Here is a 17,757-nt window from a genome sequence, read left to right as displayed (position 1 = left end):
AAAGGCCTAGATAGAAAGGGTTGGTAAATCTTAAAGGATTAAGGTGGAATTACTAATCCTAAACTCAGTCTGACTGGACTTTGAACTACTGGTACTTTATGGCTGCTCCTCAAACAATTCAGTATTCCAGAATCATGGCAAGAGTCTACTCCCTCTGGTCCTTCAAGATGGCTCAAGGGCCTTCCCGGGATTCACACAGTGGAGTCAGGAGCCTCTCCTTTGCTGCTACTATAGTCATCTGTGGACCCCACTGCCTCTATTAGAACATTTTCCACTTTTGTATTCTACATGCCCTCAGAGCTATAAGTATTTCAAGGGATCCTAGAAAATTAAAATTAGCCATCTTTGAATCAAAAGTACTTTTGATATAGTAGGTACTCATAGTAATTACTGGATTAAATGAATGAGTGAGTGAAAGTGTATAGTTTGCCAGTGTCACTAAGCAACAGCATATTCCATCTTCCTTAATGAGCCCTAATTACCTCGAATTAACATTTGTGGCAATTTACTATTGCTAAAAATAACACTACCACACTACATTAGTATAACATCTCACAGTTTACAAAGCACTTCCACATATATCATCAAATCTGAACCTCACAAAGTTCTCTGAGATGGATTTTTTTTAAATCTCTCTAATAAATGAGGCTTAAAGAGATTACAGGGTTCATTATAGGTTTCCCATCAAGTAAAGAAGCAGCCCACAGTCAAATCTAGGTCCTAGATCCTCCATCAGTGCTCTCTGCATCCTAAGACCAGGGCCTGGTTTACACCGAGTCCTGCTGTCCTAGGCACTTTCCCTCATCTCATTTGATCTTCTCAACAACGCTGTGTGGCTCACAGGTACTGCCTATTTCCACAGAGAAGGAAAGAGGGAGGTAGAGCTCTGGGCTCAGGGGCACAGCCAGAATGCAGGTTCCAGCCTCAAGTACTTCAAAGTCCATGCTTCCCAAATGCTGATCTGCCCAAACTGGCCCCAGAAAGTTACCAAGGACAAGTTTTCCACATTCGGCAAAGCAAGCTATTACACACTAGTTAACTCTGGCAGCAAATGCTGGGGCTTGCACTCTACCTGAACCTTGCTCGCTTGACAAATCCACACAAGGTACTAAAATGCTCTGTAACTCAGTTTCCCTATCTGTAACCCTGGGGTGGTAACATTATCTGCCTCATAGGGTTGTTATGAGGATTAAATGAGTTAATATTTATAAAGCACTTAAAACGGTGCCTCGCACATAGGAAGGATGATATAAATGCCTATCAGTTTTTTTAAAAAGGCATAAACTGAGGAAAAGTGACAGTTTAAGTCACTAAAGAAATACTCAATTATCGAATAAAAAGTGTGGGGACAATTTGTTCTTTCCTACTTCCTGTCTTTCTTTTCTTAAAAATAAATCTATTTATTTATTTATTTATTTACTTATGGCTACGTTGGGTCTTCGTTGCTGCACGCGGGCTTTCTCCAGTTGCAGTGAGCAGGGTCTACTCTTCGTTGCGGTGCTCGGGCTTCTCACTGCGGTGGCTTCTCTTGTTGTGGAGAACGGGCTCTAGGTGCGCAGGCTTCAGTAGTTGTGGCACGTGGACTCAGTAGTTGTGGCTCGCGGGCTCTAGAACTCAGGCTCAGTAGTTGTGGCACGGGCTTAGTTGCTCCGCGGCATGTGGGATCTTCCCGGGCCAGGGCTGGAACCTGTGTCCTCCCGCATTGGCAGGCGGATTCTTAACCACTGTGCCACCAGGGAAGCCCCGTTCCTATCTTTCTTAAACAACAGATAGATTAAAATTTTTAACATACAAATAAAACTATAATATACCACAGGAAAATATGGGAAATTTCTTTTAAATCTTGAGGGGGAAGACTTCCTAAGCATGACACAGAACCCTGACTACCTAGAGGAAAAGACTGACATAAAAGTGCAAATGGATGAAGAAAATAGTGACTTACAAAACAAAGCTAGTTTCCCTAGATATACGCCCCCAAAACAAATCTATAAGCCAGTAGGAAAAAGGCAAATATCAAACTAAAAAAATGGGCAAGGGATAGGAACAGGCCATTCATGGGAGAAATAAGTTACCAATTAAAATGTGAAAAAAAATGATCTACGTAATTAAGAACTATAATTTTTTTTAAATTGAGACTTCCCCCCCCCCCCAAGACTGTTTACCCCACCCACCTGCTACCACCTCCCATTACATCCTACCTCAGCACTCAGTGGAGAACATGTGGGCATGCATGTGTGAGTGTATCATGTACGCATGTGTGGGATGCGTGTAAGGAAGCGAGTGCGTCTCCTCCAACTACAGTGATGTTTACTTCTTTCCAGAAGGAGAGATTCAATTTATTACATAAACCTGCACATCAGCTACCCCCAGCCATACTACCTCTCTCAGAGACCATCAAGAGAAATTTCTTTTCTGCTTCAGCAGCTAGAGTACATATTCCATATGCCAGATGCAATGTATTTTTACCCATTTGTACTTCTGCACTTTACAAGTTTCCTTCCTCATAGTAAAAACTGAAGTCATCTTTGAGGAATTAATTGACTCCATAGATTAATTTCCATATAAAACTTTTACTTAAGGTAAATGATTAAATTAAAATGGAACCTAATATAAAAGGGAATCTCTCTCTCACCCCTACAAATATTCAAAAACTGTCTTTTTGCTAACAGGAGCAGGACATTGCTCTCCCTCTCTCAAAGATATTCAAAGCAGTACCAGATTTCATGATACAGACTTCCAAAACCAGCAAACGGCAAAAGCCCAAAGATTACTGAACTAAGTTGTTTCAATTTATATCACATAAAAGTAGGGCTGTGTATGCGTACCTAAATAAACTAAGTGCATTTAATTGTGAGAAGACACGTTTTTCTTAAAAAAAGTGAAATAAAAAATATTATGAATACTGAATCTTTTTAATGAACATGTCTGAATGGGATTTTTTTTCAAGATCTATTCTTAAATTTTTCTTCCAAATTTTTTTTAAAATTCAGTGGTTTTGCAAATTTTCATTCTTCTAACAATTTCAACTTTAAAGGACTGGACAAATAAGACAAATAACCATTGATTTTCTGATTTTCTAGCACTGTAACTCTTTTCAGTCAACCATCTGTCAACTTTAAAGTTCTATCATAAAACCCCCAAAGGGTAACATCAATGATGAAATCTAATTTCCCTCTCTGCAATTAAAATATCCAACTGTTCCATTAGAAGCCCGCCCATAATCTGTCAAAGTGATATGTAACCTCTCATAAGCACTGATTAGAATGAAAAGAAACTAGAAACACCTTGAAGGAATTGAGAAAGCACCAAATGTGTGAAGCGCACTCAATTTTTTAAACTTTCATTTTGAATACTAAATAAAGGAGAATCCAAAGATAGTAAGTATATAAATTCAGTGTGGGGTAAAAAAGAACACTAGACAGATAATCAAAATCCTGGGTGCTATTCCTAATTCTGAGACTGAGTTTATCACCGATCTTGGACCAGACACTCAACCTCTACAGGGCTTGCTTTCCTCATCTATAAAAATACAGATGTTAGGATCTCTACAGAATCCTAAACTCTATGATCTAATCAAAAATAACACACAAAAAAATTTTTATGTGCTTTTTCTCCTACTGACTCTAGGCACAAGTAGATAGGCACATACAGCTCACCATGAATTAAAGCTAATGAACCATTAAATTTCCCATATCTGGATCCCTCAAATACAGAGTTATCACTACAGTAAAGTTTATAAACTGGATTATAAAAGTATCTTACTTTACAAGTCAACTTAAGAACAGAATCTTACTTCAACTTTTTTTTTTTTCTTTTTTTTTTTTTTGCGGTACGCGGGCCTCTCACTGTTGTGGCCTCTCCCGTCGTGGAGCACAGGCTCTGGACGCGCAGGCTCAGCGGCCACGGCTCACGGGCCCAGCCGCTCTGCGGCATGTGGGATCTTCCCGGACCGGGGCACGAACCCGTGTCCCCTGCATCAGCAGGCGGACTCTAAACCACTGCGCCACCAGGGAAGCCCTTTCTTCAACTTTCAAGAGGATGTATTTCTTTAAATTCATCTCTAGTGTGCTGAATTCTACTTTGAAGAGTAGAGCTGGCAAGGAGAGGGTAATCAAACACTATCTATTCCATCATTAGTCCTAATCGACTCCAAAAAGGTATTCTTCTTTGGCTGGCAACCTTAGGCTGACTTGTGTGTATTAGGTCCAAGCCTGTTCCTTTCTCCATGACAAAAAGCTGGGGATTTGGCTGTTTTTAAACCCATGGATAGGTCGTACAGAACTTAAAACAACTACAACATTTAGTCCTAATTTGAAGAACAGGCTCTCTAATGAAGCCCCAGAATGTTAAGAGTTGGAAGAGATTTTAGACTTATTCTACTCCAAGCTCATCATTTTACTGATGAGGAAATCAAAGCCCAGGATAAGTTGAAATGAATGCCCAAAGTCATACCAACTTTCCCAACTCTCAGACCCATTTCTTTAAATTGCAAACCATAACAAAGTTACTTTCACCTGACCCCAGGATACATCAGCCAAACTCAAAAACCATAAGATGGAGCACCCCTTCAGTGCTAAAGTATAGCCAAAAGCTCTCAAAATATATGCATAGGAACAAAGAAAGAATTCCACAGGAATATATTTCTCATACATGACAAAAAGGTCAAAAACTGGTTCTACGCATAAAATTTCGCTCTTTGGACCATGTGTCAGGAGTGAACTGACTGTGAAATCCAGATAATTATTAAATAGACAGTGAAAACAAATACAGTTCATACTTTCTCTTGCTATATTTAAAAACACGCCTCGTATTTGAAAAGAAGGCGCCAAGCATCCTAACATATTATTAATGAAGGCAGACATCTGAAAAGATTCACTCTCCACCTGCTCTTCATCATCAGATGTATGAGTCAGTAGAACTAGACAGCAACAAATTCAAAACTCTTCCTGCCTGAAAAGAATGCAGGGGAAAAAACTAAAACAAAATCAACCAATTCAAAGTATCTCAAATTTCAAATTAGATTTTTTCATTCATTAATTGAAATGGTCCAAAACCAAATTATTTCAAATTTTATTCAGTCTTCAACTGAATGCTTTCACATAACTGGAAATGAGACTAATTTACTTCTAGCAAGCTTCATTTGAGAAAATACATGTCATAAATTCTGGATTTTTTTTTTTTTTTTGCTAAAGTATTGACATTTACAAACTCACAGAATATGTACAACCTACAAATAGAGTATTTCACTCCATTTCCAAGAGAACTTCTAGGTTCCAAACTCAAAGGTCATTGGATTAGTACCTTAATAAGACACTCTATCATTAAATACATTTTACAACCTATTAAAGCAATCTCAAATGTAAAAATACAACAGGGAAACAATTATTTCAGCATGAATGTGGCATTATGGGATGGTTATGCTTTGTTTCACCTAACATATTAAAAGGAATATTCGGCATATATATTATATATATAACAAAATCATTCCGTCTCTAAATCAACATGTAATTACACTTCAGCAACCCGGTAAGTGTTATTCTTAATTCTAAAGTACGATTATCACACAACTTGAAAGAGCTCCTATTTCATAGTTAACCAAATATCCTAATGTTCTTTAATCAAAGTACCATTAAAGTCTATTTTTTCCAACGCTTGAGTTTCAGTTTATCAAAATTTTCCAAAGCCTAGAGTTAAAGTTTCATAACAAATCCAAACACAACCCGTCACAGAGACTTAGGTTATAAATACCTAATATGTCTAAAGAATCCAAATGGTCGATTTTGTTTTGTTTGAATTATACTATCTTTAGAAAACCAAAGGTAAGTATTAAAAAGAGTTTGCCCAAGAAGCAGAGGGACATGAAGGTAGATTCAAAACCCCTCATTACCAGTGTTGTACCAGATGCCTGCGATCAAGGGGTGGAGTGGGTTTTAGAAAGTGGGACTTTTAAAAAAAGCCTTCACTTTCCCAGACTATTTTGGACATTTTGATAACATCTTTTTCTCTTTTTCAAAATGCCAGGCGTCTTTAAAGGAAAAGCTTTTCTATTGAGTGGCTTTTCTCGACTTTCACAGTACAATTAAACCCTTCTCCTGTCCAGATAGACTGAACCGTGTTCAACCCTGGCACATAACAAAATCATTAAATCTAAAACGCCTCATTTGACAGATGTCTCATTAAATTCATCTTAAACTTTAGGTAAGAGATGCCTTTGAAAAGGGGGGAAAAAAAACACCTGTTAACTCTAAGAAACCTTTGAGAGAGAACTCTCTCAAAATCCACATAGAGCTCCACTCACGGAAAACAGAAGATATTAACAGTGTGTGGCACATCTAAAACCTTCTGCCATGGGAGAAATGCCTCTGTGTGTATGTGTGTTTAACACAACCCCTGGGGACCCTAACAGGAAGGAAGGCTGAAGATTCAGGACATACACCACCAGCTGCTTAACAAAATTCCGCAAATTCAATTCAACAAATGTTTAAACTAAAATGCCAAGTATTATACTAGCCTTGGACCATATACAACATTAATGAATGTTATGTTACCAAGAAATCAAATTCAGCATTCTATAAAGAGAATCAAAAACACCTTACTCTTTAAAAAATAATAAGAATCTTGGGATAACTAGTCATTTAAGGTGGCTGTTTTAACAATCTTATAGCCACAAAAAGATAAAACTTTCAACCAGAAACTTCATAAACTCATTTATACTCATCTCCTCTCCCTATAATTATTTCAATAAGCATAAAAAAAACACCATTTAAGGAATAACTATAAAAACAGACAGAGTAGCTTACTCTCTAACTCTATATAACATATGAATTATAAAAAATGAACAGCATGGTGACATCAATAGAGCACTACTGATCACTAAAGTACAAATAAGTTTACTTTAAGATGAAAGGTTTATGCAAACCTTTCATGATAGCTATTTTTGATACTTTACAAGTAAAGCTATGTTTTAAAGGAACTGAAATGTCACACCGCTACCCTCAAAACTTATCCACTTTTCAGATAAAGTGTTAATAATGCTCTATACCCAATGAAGATTTACAGTTTAACAAATGAGGCGTGTGTAAGAAAAAAAAGAATCATTAGGTGAACTTTATTTCATGCCAACTTAAATGCATGTAAGACTATTTACAATCAGAATATTTAGAACACTTTCGTACTCTTTCTGTATTGTCCACTTATTTGCCAGTCTTGCTTCTTTATGTTAAAGGCAGCATGATAGAAACAGAACCAACCAAATTTCACAAGGAATACCACTTTGGCCTAGAGGATAATATCACCTCATTACCAACAAAAATAGAATATTTTCGGAATGCTTTTAACCAAGTGAAAAATTCAAGTGTAAATGAAATTCAACTTCAATTCATGGAAAGTAATATGAATTGTAAAACAGAATATGCATGCTCTCTCTTCTCAGCTCTGCCAAGAACTGAAAAACCACAAGCAAGAATCAAAACTATGCATCAGTTTATCTGAAAAGAGGATTGACACCCACTCCTCCCTAATAATGTTTCCGAAAGGACAAATGAGATAATTTATGTGAAAGCTCTTTAAGATTTTTGAAGATAATAAAACCAACATATTAATAGATGTTATCAAACCACAGTTATGAAGGACAAGACAGCACTCACTTTACATCAAAAACAAGTATAAAATTTAAATACAAAAAGCGACAAAAATAAAATTAAACCCTTTGTTCTTAAAAGGACTGCTTAAGCACACACTGGTGTCACATGTTCATACCACGTTACTCAATACTGCTGTAATTATAGTAATAAGAGACTTCTCGTCAATATTACAGCTTAATGCCGAAACACCCCTTCTTGGTTTCCACGTAGGAAACCATGTAAGATTTGATCATCCCAGAAAAGAAAAAGAGAAGAAATATGAGCGGGTAAGGAGTCCGTTCTCCTGAGCAATCCCAAAAAGTCAAACATAAAAATATCTTGTCCAAGATTCACGAGCCACAGTGGGTGCAGTCTCCATTCCATCAACATCATTTCCCACTATTACAATTTAAACTGAAACAGCCAGATGACTAAAGCTAAAAGGCAGTAGAAGTGAGTCAAAAATATTAAAAATATAGTTTAACACTGCCCTTGATTAATGACTCAGACGCCCCCAGGGAGTCCAAAACATAACCTCATTAACGTTTTTAAGTCTGTAACCTATGTCGAGTAACCTAATTCTTGAATTTTTTTTCACCTAAAATTACTCTCAGGTAAAATTTAAGATGGCTGATCTTAAAGGAAAATTAAATGTTAATGTATCTAATATACTTAATACTTCACACAAGTTACTTCAGATAGAGCCATAATTAAATTTTTTCTTATTTAAAGTTAGCTAAGAGAATGGTTGCTTCGGAGGAGCAACAATTTTCAAACTAAGTTTTTCTCAACGACTCTGTAATTAGATAGTACCTTTTTGTCCAAAGCCTTTTAGCTCATTAAAGATTCCATTTTACTTTACCTAAATAAATATTTAAATATTCAAAGCAACCACAAATGGCTTTCAAAGTCTTTTAAGAATAACTTAGGCCAGGTTATAAATACTAAAATTCAACTGAAAGGTGACCTCAAGAGAATGAAAGTTCTCCACTGGACAAGAACTTCTCCAGTTATAAACAGATAAACTAGATAAACAACAGATAACGAGCTCAATTTAAATATAGGAAAATATTCAAAAGCCTTCAAAAGCAATTTCTTAGTCTATCCTCAACTCCACATACACAGATAAACAAAAAGATACACAGCAATAAATTTAAGAGTAAGTTACATGTAACATTATAAAAACGAATGTGGTGGAAAACACACCCTCAAAGGATCTCATATAAAACAAACGTAACTCTCTTCTTATGGAAAAGAATTACTACCAAAACATGCCACTTTCCTGTTGGGTGTCCTACATTCCACTGCAGCACAGGGGTAACTTCTAGGAATCTCCTCCAGCTTGGTGCAAACCTGCGCTACATGTGAAGTCCTGATAATGTTCCGGTGATGAGTGAGACCACCTTATAACAAGGCCCTTTTGTTCATCAGTAACTAAACTTCCTTGCAAAAGTTCAAGTGGACTCACTATATAGTAAATTTTGTTCTATGGCAAATGAATATCAACACAGACGTTTGCCATGTTCTTAGGCTTAACATAAGCTCAACTTGCTATAAAATAAGCAATTAGACATCTTTATAACATCTTTATAATATCTTTGTAAAGACTGTTATATCTTTATAACAATCAGGCATCTTCCTTCTAGGACACCTGCATACCAGCTTCGTATTCAAGAACAGGTTGGATGCTCTGTATGGCTTCCTCATTTAATTAGTTACTTTTACAAGCATATTCACAGAGGTATATATGTATTTATACTGTGCATATAGAAATAAAGCAAATAAGTTCAGAATGAAGCAACAATTCCTGCTTTTCATAAGGAACGAAACAAAAAGATTAAAATGAGCACACCAGAAATTTGCGATTTACGAGAAAGATAATTTGTCACCTTTATACTGATAAGTTTTTTTAAAAAACCTATATATCACCCACTTAGAACATTTTAGACACACGTGAAGAGACAATCAAGGGGAATCAAAGATTTAAATGTCATGACTAGGACACCTAAAACCCTTCCCATGGACATTTATCGTGATCAACAATTCAGTCATGAGAAAAAGAAAGGATGCAGAACTCTTTCCATACGAAATATGTCCAATACTGCTTATTTAACATATCCCTTGCTTTATATATATTTCCTTCAATGTAATTGGTTGGTTATAAGGGCATTTATCATTCTCATGTTAAGAAAATATTCTCATTCCAAGTGTGATTACCATTTACTGCTTTTGTAAAATAACAGTATTTTACAAATTACATGAGCCACAGGAGAAAATGATATAGCTGTTGCTCCCACATGAAAAAAAAAATCACCTATTTTCTAGGCCATAAGCTTTTAAAGGCTTGTCATCCGGTTGGGATATTATCTTCAGATACTACAAATGCTATTGTATTATGATATGGTTTTCTTTACGAGGCAAAAATCCATCAGAAATCCACTTGAATTACAGAAAAACTTCAATTAAACGTAAAGGAACATCTCACCAGGAATGCTACCAGTTTTGCATATCTCAATGTGTGAGTAATTTCTTCATTCAAACCGACTAAACTGCTACTGGGACACAGGCTGGACCAAAAACATATTAAGTTAGAAAGAATGGCTACAGATTAATGAAATTACAAGTGTGATTATTTTTCCACCACCACATACAACCTAGGTGGGGAAGTAATTTAGTACTTTAGTAAATCTGGGGAAGATTTAACTCTCCTTTTAAGACCTTTAACCTAGAAATGAAAAAAAAATGAGGAAGATTTTCGATCACCCTCAAGTCGTACTGTGATTCCTATATATCCCTATTGCAAGTCACATCGCAATGGGCAGTTCTGGCTATAAAGGCTAGAAGTAAGAAACTGAGAGAAAGAAATAGGCAAAACCACTTTTGACGCAAGACAAACTTACAGAGGAAACTGAAATAAAGCCAAAAAGCGCTGAGGAAAAGTATCGCTAAAGAGGACCGCAGCTGCTGGGTTCCATCGAGGACTAAGTGGGCAAACGAGTAGCACCAGCTGATGCGGAGCGAGCTCCCGGGCTGGAAGGGCAGGCCGCCGACAGTGAGACGGAGGGCGGGTGTTCCAGCGCATTTCTCAAGGTCATTTTCCTCTGTAGGTATCACGTGCACGTGATGTTTACCTGAAATCCCAAACTGCCTCAAACCCAACAAACCGGTGAACAGACGTCCGAAGGCAGCACTTCACTGTTAAAGACACCACTGCTTCTTTCAGGAGTGCCTGCTCCCTGTGCTTCCTGGTGGCCCTGCCACCTCTCCCAGCTTGCTTCCCAACCTCGGAGCCCCCAAGAATGACAAAAGCTCGCGGATTTTAAAACTGCTCAATTTAGTATCACACAGATCGTACTTGAAAGCTGTAGAGAAGTAACAGACTCCCGAGGACCCGCGCTGACTCTCGGGGTGGCCAACATTTCTCGGGACCTGGAAGTGCTTATTCCGCACGCGTCAAAGTGCAGGTGATCTCCTTACCTGCATAGAAGCGGATGAGGCAGCCGATCTCCGAGTCCATGCCTTCCTCCTGCACCCTCCACAACTCCCCAAAGCCCAGGTGGAAGAGGTAGTCATTTTGGATCTGCAACGGCTTCTCGTCCGCCTCCAGGCGCCGGGTGGTCTCTCCGTGGAGCTGCACGTACAGGGTGGGCGGTGGAGGCGCCTGCTCCGCGGTCGCCCCGTTCCCATCCTGGGTCGACGGGGGGCGGCCGAGGGCCGCTGCTGCCGCCGCCTTCTCCTCCCGAGGCTGATCGCGGGCGGCGCCGCCTGGGCCCTCGACGCCCCTCAGGGCTTTCGGCTGCGGCGGAGGCGGGGAGGCCGTCGGGGATGACGGCCGGGCGCCCGCTCCAAGCCGGGGCAGGCGGGGCTGTCCCGGAGCCCCCGTCGGGGGCCGGGCCGGGGCCAGGTCAGCCTCCAGCTCCTCGGACGACGACGAGCAGCCGCCGCCGCTGCTGTAGGGGTCCAACCGGTCCGACACGCTCTCGGCGCTAGGGCTCAGGTTGAAGCTCTCGGTGTCGGAGGCTGGGCCCGCGGCCGCACCGTCCAGGAGCCGCGGGGCGCCCGGTTCGCCCAGGCTGGAGTCTGAGGGCGCGGGGCTGGCGCGGGAGGCGCGGAGCGCCCACCCGTCCGGGGCGCCGGGCAGCGGCAGGTCGGCGGGAGGAGGGCGCTGCGGCCCCCCGACGGCGGCCAGTCCGCTCCTCCCGGGTGGCGGCTCCGAGTCCCGCGGCTCGGCGGGCGGGAGCCGGGGACCGGCGTCGGGGTGCCCCTTGCCCAGCACCTTTACCACGCCGCCGCCCTTGTAGCCCACCTGCAGCAGGCGGGCGGCCACCTCGCCCGCTGTGGTGTCCAGCGTGCACAGCACCGGGCGCAGGTAGGTCGAGGCCATGTGGCGGTCGAAGACGTGCACGCAGCCCCGCTCGAGCTGGTGCCGCACCCAGTCCCGGTCCGACGGCTGCAGCTGGAGCATCTGCCGGTGCTTCAGGAGCAGCGTCTTCCTGTCCAGGCTCCGGGTGCACAGCGAAGCCGAGGCCGAGCAGGAGGCGGTGAGGCCGGTGGCGCCGGGGGAGTGCGAGGCGGCAGCGGCGGACGACGACGAGGACGAGGACGAGGACGACGAGGCGGCGGCGGCGACGGCCGCGGACAGATTCCTCTTCAGCCGCCCTCTCCTCAGCAGCAGGGAGTTGGCGCAACCGCTGGCCCCGGGCACCGGGGCAGCCCCGCCAGCGGTGGGCTGGGGGGCGCCGCGCCTCCTCCTGCGACCCGTGCCTCCCGGCCGACCCGGCAACAACCCCAGCTGCGCCTCGCCGGGGGCCTCTTCCCGCGCCCCGCCACTGGGGGCCGCCGGGGTCAGCGCGGGCTCCGGGCTCCGGCCGCCCCCGACTGCCGCCGCCAGAGCCGCCGCGGCCGCGGCCGCCGCTGCAGCCGCCGCCGGAGCCGGAGCTCGGTCCTCCCTGCTGGTCTCTGGGAGTCGCTGCGCCGTAGTCGCGGCGGCGGGCTCCATTGCAGTGGGGCTTCGCGCTTCCCCCCCAGCTCCGGAGACAGCGGGCAGAGAGAGAGGCGGGGAGGCGAAGGTGGGAGACGGCGGCGGCGCGGGGAGAAAGGAGAAGCCAATGGCGTTCGGCACGGCCGTTCCAGGGGATTATGTGGCAATTCGGAGCATTCCGTCGGTGTCTCGGTGTTCCATCCCGTGCGCCCGCCCGCTTGGCCGCCACCGCCCCCCCCCCAAACACACACACACACACGCCCTCCCCGCCTGGGTCGCGGGCGCCGAGCGCAGGCCCCGCCCACTCCCCCGCCTCACCCCGGCGAACCCGCCGCGTAGCTGGGCTCATTGAATATTAATCACGCGCCGGCAGCGGGAAGGCGGGAGACAGGCAGGGCGGGAGCTCCTCGGCGGGCCTCATGAATATGCATCACCTGCATGACGGCATTCCAGGCGGAAGAGGGGAGAGCAGGAGGGCGGCGGTGAGGCGGGGCTTCAGGGTAAACAAACGGGACGGCGTACGAGGGCGGGGCTGGGGGGGCAGTTTCCCAGGAGGTTCCGGCGCGAGCCTCAGAGAGGGGGAGGCAGAGACGACAGATGCGCGCGGTGCACCTTGGGAGTTGTAGTTCCAGTGCGCGGACGGGCATGTCCGAAGGAAACGTGGTGAACTACAAGCCCCAGAGATCCTTAAACTATGCCCCTCCTTTCAGCCAGCCGTGTGCCCTGGACAGTGGGTATTCTGCCCTCTGCTGTTGAACTCCGTGCCCGGGAATGTTCTTGTTCATTAACTTGTACTTAGCCCGCCCACTCCCGCTTCCCAGAAGACTTTCGTTTTCCCGGCTAATTGAAAGAGAGGGCTTTGAAGGGACTCTAAACGGTACAAAGGTCCCCAGCCTTTGGTCTTCACCTCCACCACCCATTGAACGTGCTTAGTGGAAATCGTGCAGCCCCGACCCGATCCTCCAGTTCCTACATCTGAGAAGGAAAAAGGCAAAGGGCTGAGATCTCATTTTTCCCTGTTGGTCTGAAGGTTTGAAGTAACTTAATGACACAGAAAGCGATGGAAAGTAGAGGAAACGCTGGAATGGAGACACGGTGGGATATGAGATGGGCTGGTCCTGTATGTTCTCTCTTAACGCCTTCCCTTGTTTCTTCTTTCAACATTCAGAAAAAGTTATACTCTACGGCTACAATGTTATTCGTGGTCTGAAAAGTTGCACTTTCTTGTCAGTGGAAACAATATTGTAGGCTAGATTAGAATAGCATACTATTTAAAAGAATTTAGTAAAATTTTTAATTTAATTAATATTCCCCCACATTGTTTTAGAAATCTGGATTTTCACATTTGAGACTTTTTCAACTTTATACTATCCAGGGCCTGCCTCAACTTCAACAAAGTTACTAAACTTGAGGGTGAATTGGGGGTGAGGGGTTTGAGGAAAGAGGAAGGAGAGAGAAACAGAGAAACTGGAACTTGTACCTGAAATAACAGAAACTAGTAAGGGCAGGGAAAGTTGTACTTGGGTTATCTACACAGTTTCATTGAAGAGGAATGAAGGAAGTTACAGGACCAAAAAATATATATTTATCTTGATTCTTGAAATTCCTGAAAATGATTTTTTATATTTTTCTTTTGAAGTATTACCTCTTGGTCTCATGAAACAAATGTTTATTCCATTTCAATTCAATCAACAGCACAGAGTTACATTTTTAAAATTAGGAAGAATGCAAGTTCTCCCAAGAGACATAAGATAGTCAAGTCAATTAATTTAACAAATAATTATAAACATATTATATGCCAGGTACTCTGTTACAGCAATTGAATAAATCAGACACTGTCCTTGCCTTCACAGAGCTTATAGATTAGCAAGAAAGAGGTTCAACAAGTGAGAGGGATGTGGACGAGGGGAGAATACTGGGTGCCATGGAGGAAGCAAAAATAAAACAAGAGAACTGACCTAGTCTAGGGAGTCCAACAATAGAGACCTCACTTTGGATGAAATTTTCTGGAACAAATGAAGCTGAGTACTTGCTGAAGGCTAAGTCTCTGAAAGAAAGTAAAGAGGCAGAGAAAGAGGTAATGATCTTGAAGATGAATTTCAGCTGCCTAATCCATATGTACCTTGAGTAGCACAAACTATTCTAGAAATGAACAGTATTTTAATTTAGCCTTACTTTAATAAGGTTAAAAAACAAAGACTATGTTAAATTTCAGCACCAAAACACGGACTATTTACATTTCTTTATATTTTTTAGTTCCTTAGCTGATTTCCTATAAACCTCTTTAATTTTTCCTATATTAAGAAATATAGATTCACTTCGCAGTGAAGATGGCATCGGGCAGTGGGACAAAAAACTTGGACTTTCGCCGAAAGTGGGACAAAGATGAATATGAGAAGCTCGCCGAGAAGAAGCTCACGAAAGAGAGAGAAAAGAAGGATGGAAAACCAGTGCAGCCAGTCACGCGAGAGCTTCTCCAGCATCGGGACTCCAAGGTGGACCTGGAATCCAAACTTGGGAAGACAATCGTCATTACCAAGACCACCCCACAGTCTGAGATGGGAGGATACTATTGCAATGTCTGTGACTGTGTGGTGAAAGACTCCATCAACTTCCTGGATCACAGTAATGGAAAGAAACATCAGCGAAACCTGGGCATGTCTATGCGTGTGGAATGTTCCACTTTGGATCAGGTGAAGAAACGTTTTGAAGTCAACAAGAAGGAGATGGAAGAGAAGCAGAAAGATTATGACTTTGAGGAAAGGATGAAGGAACTCAGAGAAGAGGAGGAAAAGGCCAAAACCTACAAGAAACAGAAGGAGAAGAAAAGGAGGGCGGAGGAGGACTTGACATTGGAGGAGGAAGGTGAGATGACAGCTGTGATGGGCTTCTCTGGCTTCGGTTCCACCAAGAAGAGTTACTGAGGCTTTCTATGCTTGGCTTTTTGCCAGGCCTAACTTTGTGTGTGTGGGCGTCATCTTTTGGGAGGTACTGGGGAAAGTCCTTAAGAGTGGCAGCGGGGAGGGCTAGAGGGTGGGTGTTTGTGGTTTCCCTCTACCTTGGGAGAGAGCACAGGATGCAACGGAGTGTGCTGTGGCATGTTCCTTCAGCCTCAGTATTTCACTGGAGACAGAGGACCTCTGATCATCTGAGTTCCCAATAAAGAAAAACCACCTCTTCTGAGGCTGCTTTCCCGAAAAAAAAAAAGAAGTATATATTAATTCTCATATATCTGCTTTCTAGAGTTATTTTTATTTAGCTAATGTAACAAACTCAAGGGAAGTTTGTTCTAATCAGAAATTCTGTCACCATTGGCCCAATGTCCATTTGCATCCTAAGAAATCATAGCGCTGTCTCAATAAGCTCTGAGTCTTGTTTAGTTTTACACGATCACCACAACTCTCGCCTTTTTATCCTCTAGGAACTGTATTTACCCCTTGACGTTATTTGTAACCAAAAAGCCTCCTCCAAGGGGGAAAACGTAAAGCAAAAGCATTGGTCAGAGAATTCAGTATACAGAGTATTGGAGTGGGGAGGGGTTGAAGAGTCTTCATACACACCTGCCAGACTTGGTATGAGGGATTACTAAATTAGGAGGAGAAAGGGAATAATGAATTATGTTCAAGTATCTCAACATGAAGAAAAAGGAAGTACATTCCAGCCTCAAAAAACAGTGGGTCCGGTCTCCCCTGGTGGCGCAGTGGTTTAGAGTACGCCTGCCGATGCAGGGGACACGGGTTCGTGCCCGGGTTTGTGCCCCGGTCCGGAAGATCCCACATGCCACGGAGCGGCTGGGCCCGTGAGCTATGGCCGCTGAGCCTTCGCGTCTGGAGCCTGCGCTCCGCAACGGGAGAGGCTACAACAGTGAGAGGCCCGCGTACCGAGAAAAAAAAAACAAAAAAACCGTGGGTCCTTTTTTTGTGGGCAGGGGGAGAATGCAGATTATAATTTTTACACAGAGAAACTATTTCAGGCATAGTGTCTATAATCTAAAACACGTCATATTCCATTGTATCCAAAATAATAGAAATCAGAGCTTAGGGGGGAGCAGAAGACCAAGGATCCACAGTGTGCTCCATCCCTGGTTCCACCTCCAAACACCTTCAGTAAAGTCACTAAACTTGGGGCTGAGAGGAGAGAGAGAAAGAAATGAGAGTTCATAAAAATAGACAGTCCCCTGAACACCAGATCAACTGGAACCTCAGAGTTTTAATAATAGACAATGATAAGGGCAATGAAACTTGTACTTGGAGTTTGCTGGTATCATGGAACATCATCCAGACCGTCCGAGCCAACCCACGCCGTACAATTTCTCTGAATAAGAAAAGGATTTCAGTTAAGGACAAATGTTTTCTAGACACCCATGAAATTGCAGCTTCTCCTACTTAAAAGTAGAGTGGGGAATAGGCCACTATCTTGAAACCACATAACTCACAAATGCCCCCCATCCTTTAAAATGTTCCAAATGTACAATCTGATACCACATTTCTGACTAGCCACACTTTTAAAAGAACCACATCTTCAAATGCTAAGAGATAATCCCGAAAAGAAACAACAGATGTAAAAGTTGCAAACCCTGAGCCAACTTGTTAAAATATTTTCACAGCTAAGTATAGAAAAAGAGAACATAATTTTCAATTTACTGCCACAGTTTATTTTCTGCCATGTGATTTATAACTGACTTGCTGTGTTTTGCATCTAGGTTAATCCTGTTTGCATCCTTAGATCCAAGATAAAAGAAACCATCTTTGGAATTTTTTTTCTAATATAAGCAGTTGGAATTTTAATGGAGGCATGAATTGATAGCAGGATTGGTTTCAGTCTGAATTGTAAAGGGCTCAGCTGTGTCCAGAAATAAACTCAGAAAGATGCAATATACAATGTAATACATTTAGTTAGTACATTATGAGCAAGGAATATAATTATAGTTTCACATTTCTATATCCCTTGAGCTACTAGTGGTTTACCATCCCTAAATTGCTCACTATTTACTCATTCATTTTTACTATGAGGGACCCATTTAGCAAATTAGTACTCTAGTGCACTAAATGGGCCCCAGGTGGCCAAACAGAATTCATATGTTCCCTACTCACTGACAGGATGAGACCGTCTCAGCTCTCTAAGTCCTCTCCCTTCCCTCACAAACTTATCATC

The 17,757-nt window shown here is 42.8% G+C and overlaps 2 protein-coding genes across 2 annotated transcripts in view; one reads left to right on the top strand and one right to left on the bottom strand.

Annotated features, from left to right (window-relative positions):
• The window catches only part of PHLPP1 (PH domain and leucine rich repeat protein phosphatase 1), a 212,694-nt gene extending 200,058 nt beyond the window's left edge, over window positions 1–12,636 (bottom strand). Inside the window, exon 1 of the mRNA XM_082668058.1 lies at window positions 11,100–12,636. Within this exon, the coding sequence (XP_082524184.1) occupies window positions 11,100–12,621 (1,522 nt within the window). The 5' untranslated portion in view covers window positions 12,622–12,636. The remainder of the gene's footprint in view (window positions 1–11,099) is intronic.
• Window positions 12,637–13,558: 922 nt separating this feature from the next.
• Window positions 13,559–15,804, top strand: LOC309831139 (zinc finger matrin-type protein 2-like). The gene is made up of 2 exons (XM_082668125.1): window positions 13,559–13,698; window positions 14,908–15,804. Exon 2 carries the CDS (start codon window positions 14,934–14,936, stop codon window positions 15,525–15,527), a length of 594 nt encoding a protein of 197 aa, XP_082524251.1. The 5' UTR covers window positions 13,559–13,698; window positions 14,908–14,933; the 3' UTR covers window positions 15,528–15,804.
• The last annotated feature ends 1,953 nt before the right edge of the window (window positions 15,805–17,757 follow it).

The sequence above is a fragment of the Grampus griseus genome (assembly GCF_964374135.1).
Source record: "Grampus griseus genome assembly, chromosome: 12".
NCBI lineage: Eukaryota > Metazoa > Chordata > Mammalia > Artiodactyla > Delphinidae > Grampus > Grampus griseus.
This window is presented reverse-complemented; position numbering and strand designations above follow the sequence as displayed.

Coding starts and splice junctions, on each gene's coding strand:
- LOC309831139 (XM_082668125.1), top strand. CDS start 14,934: ATGGCATCGGGCAGTGGGACAAAAAACTTGGACTTTCGCCGAAAGTGG.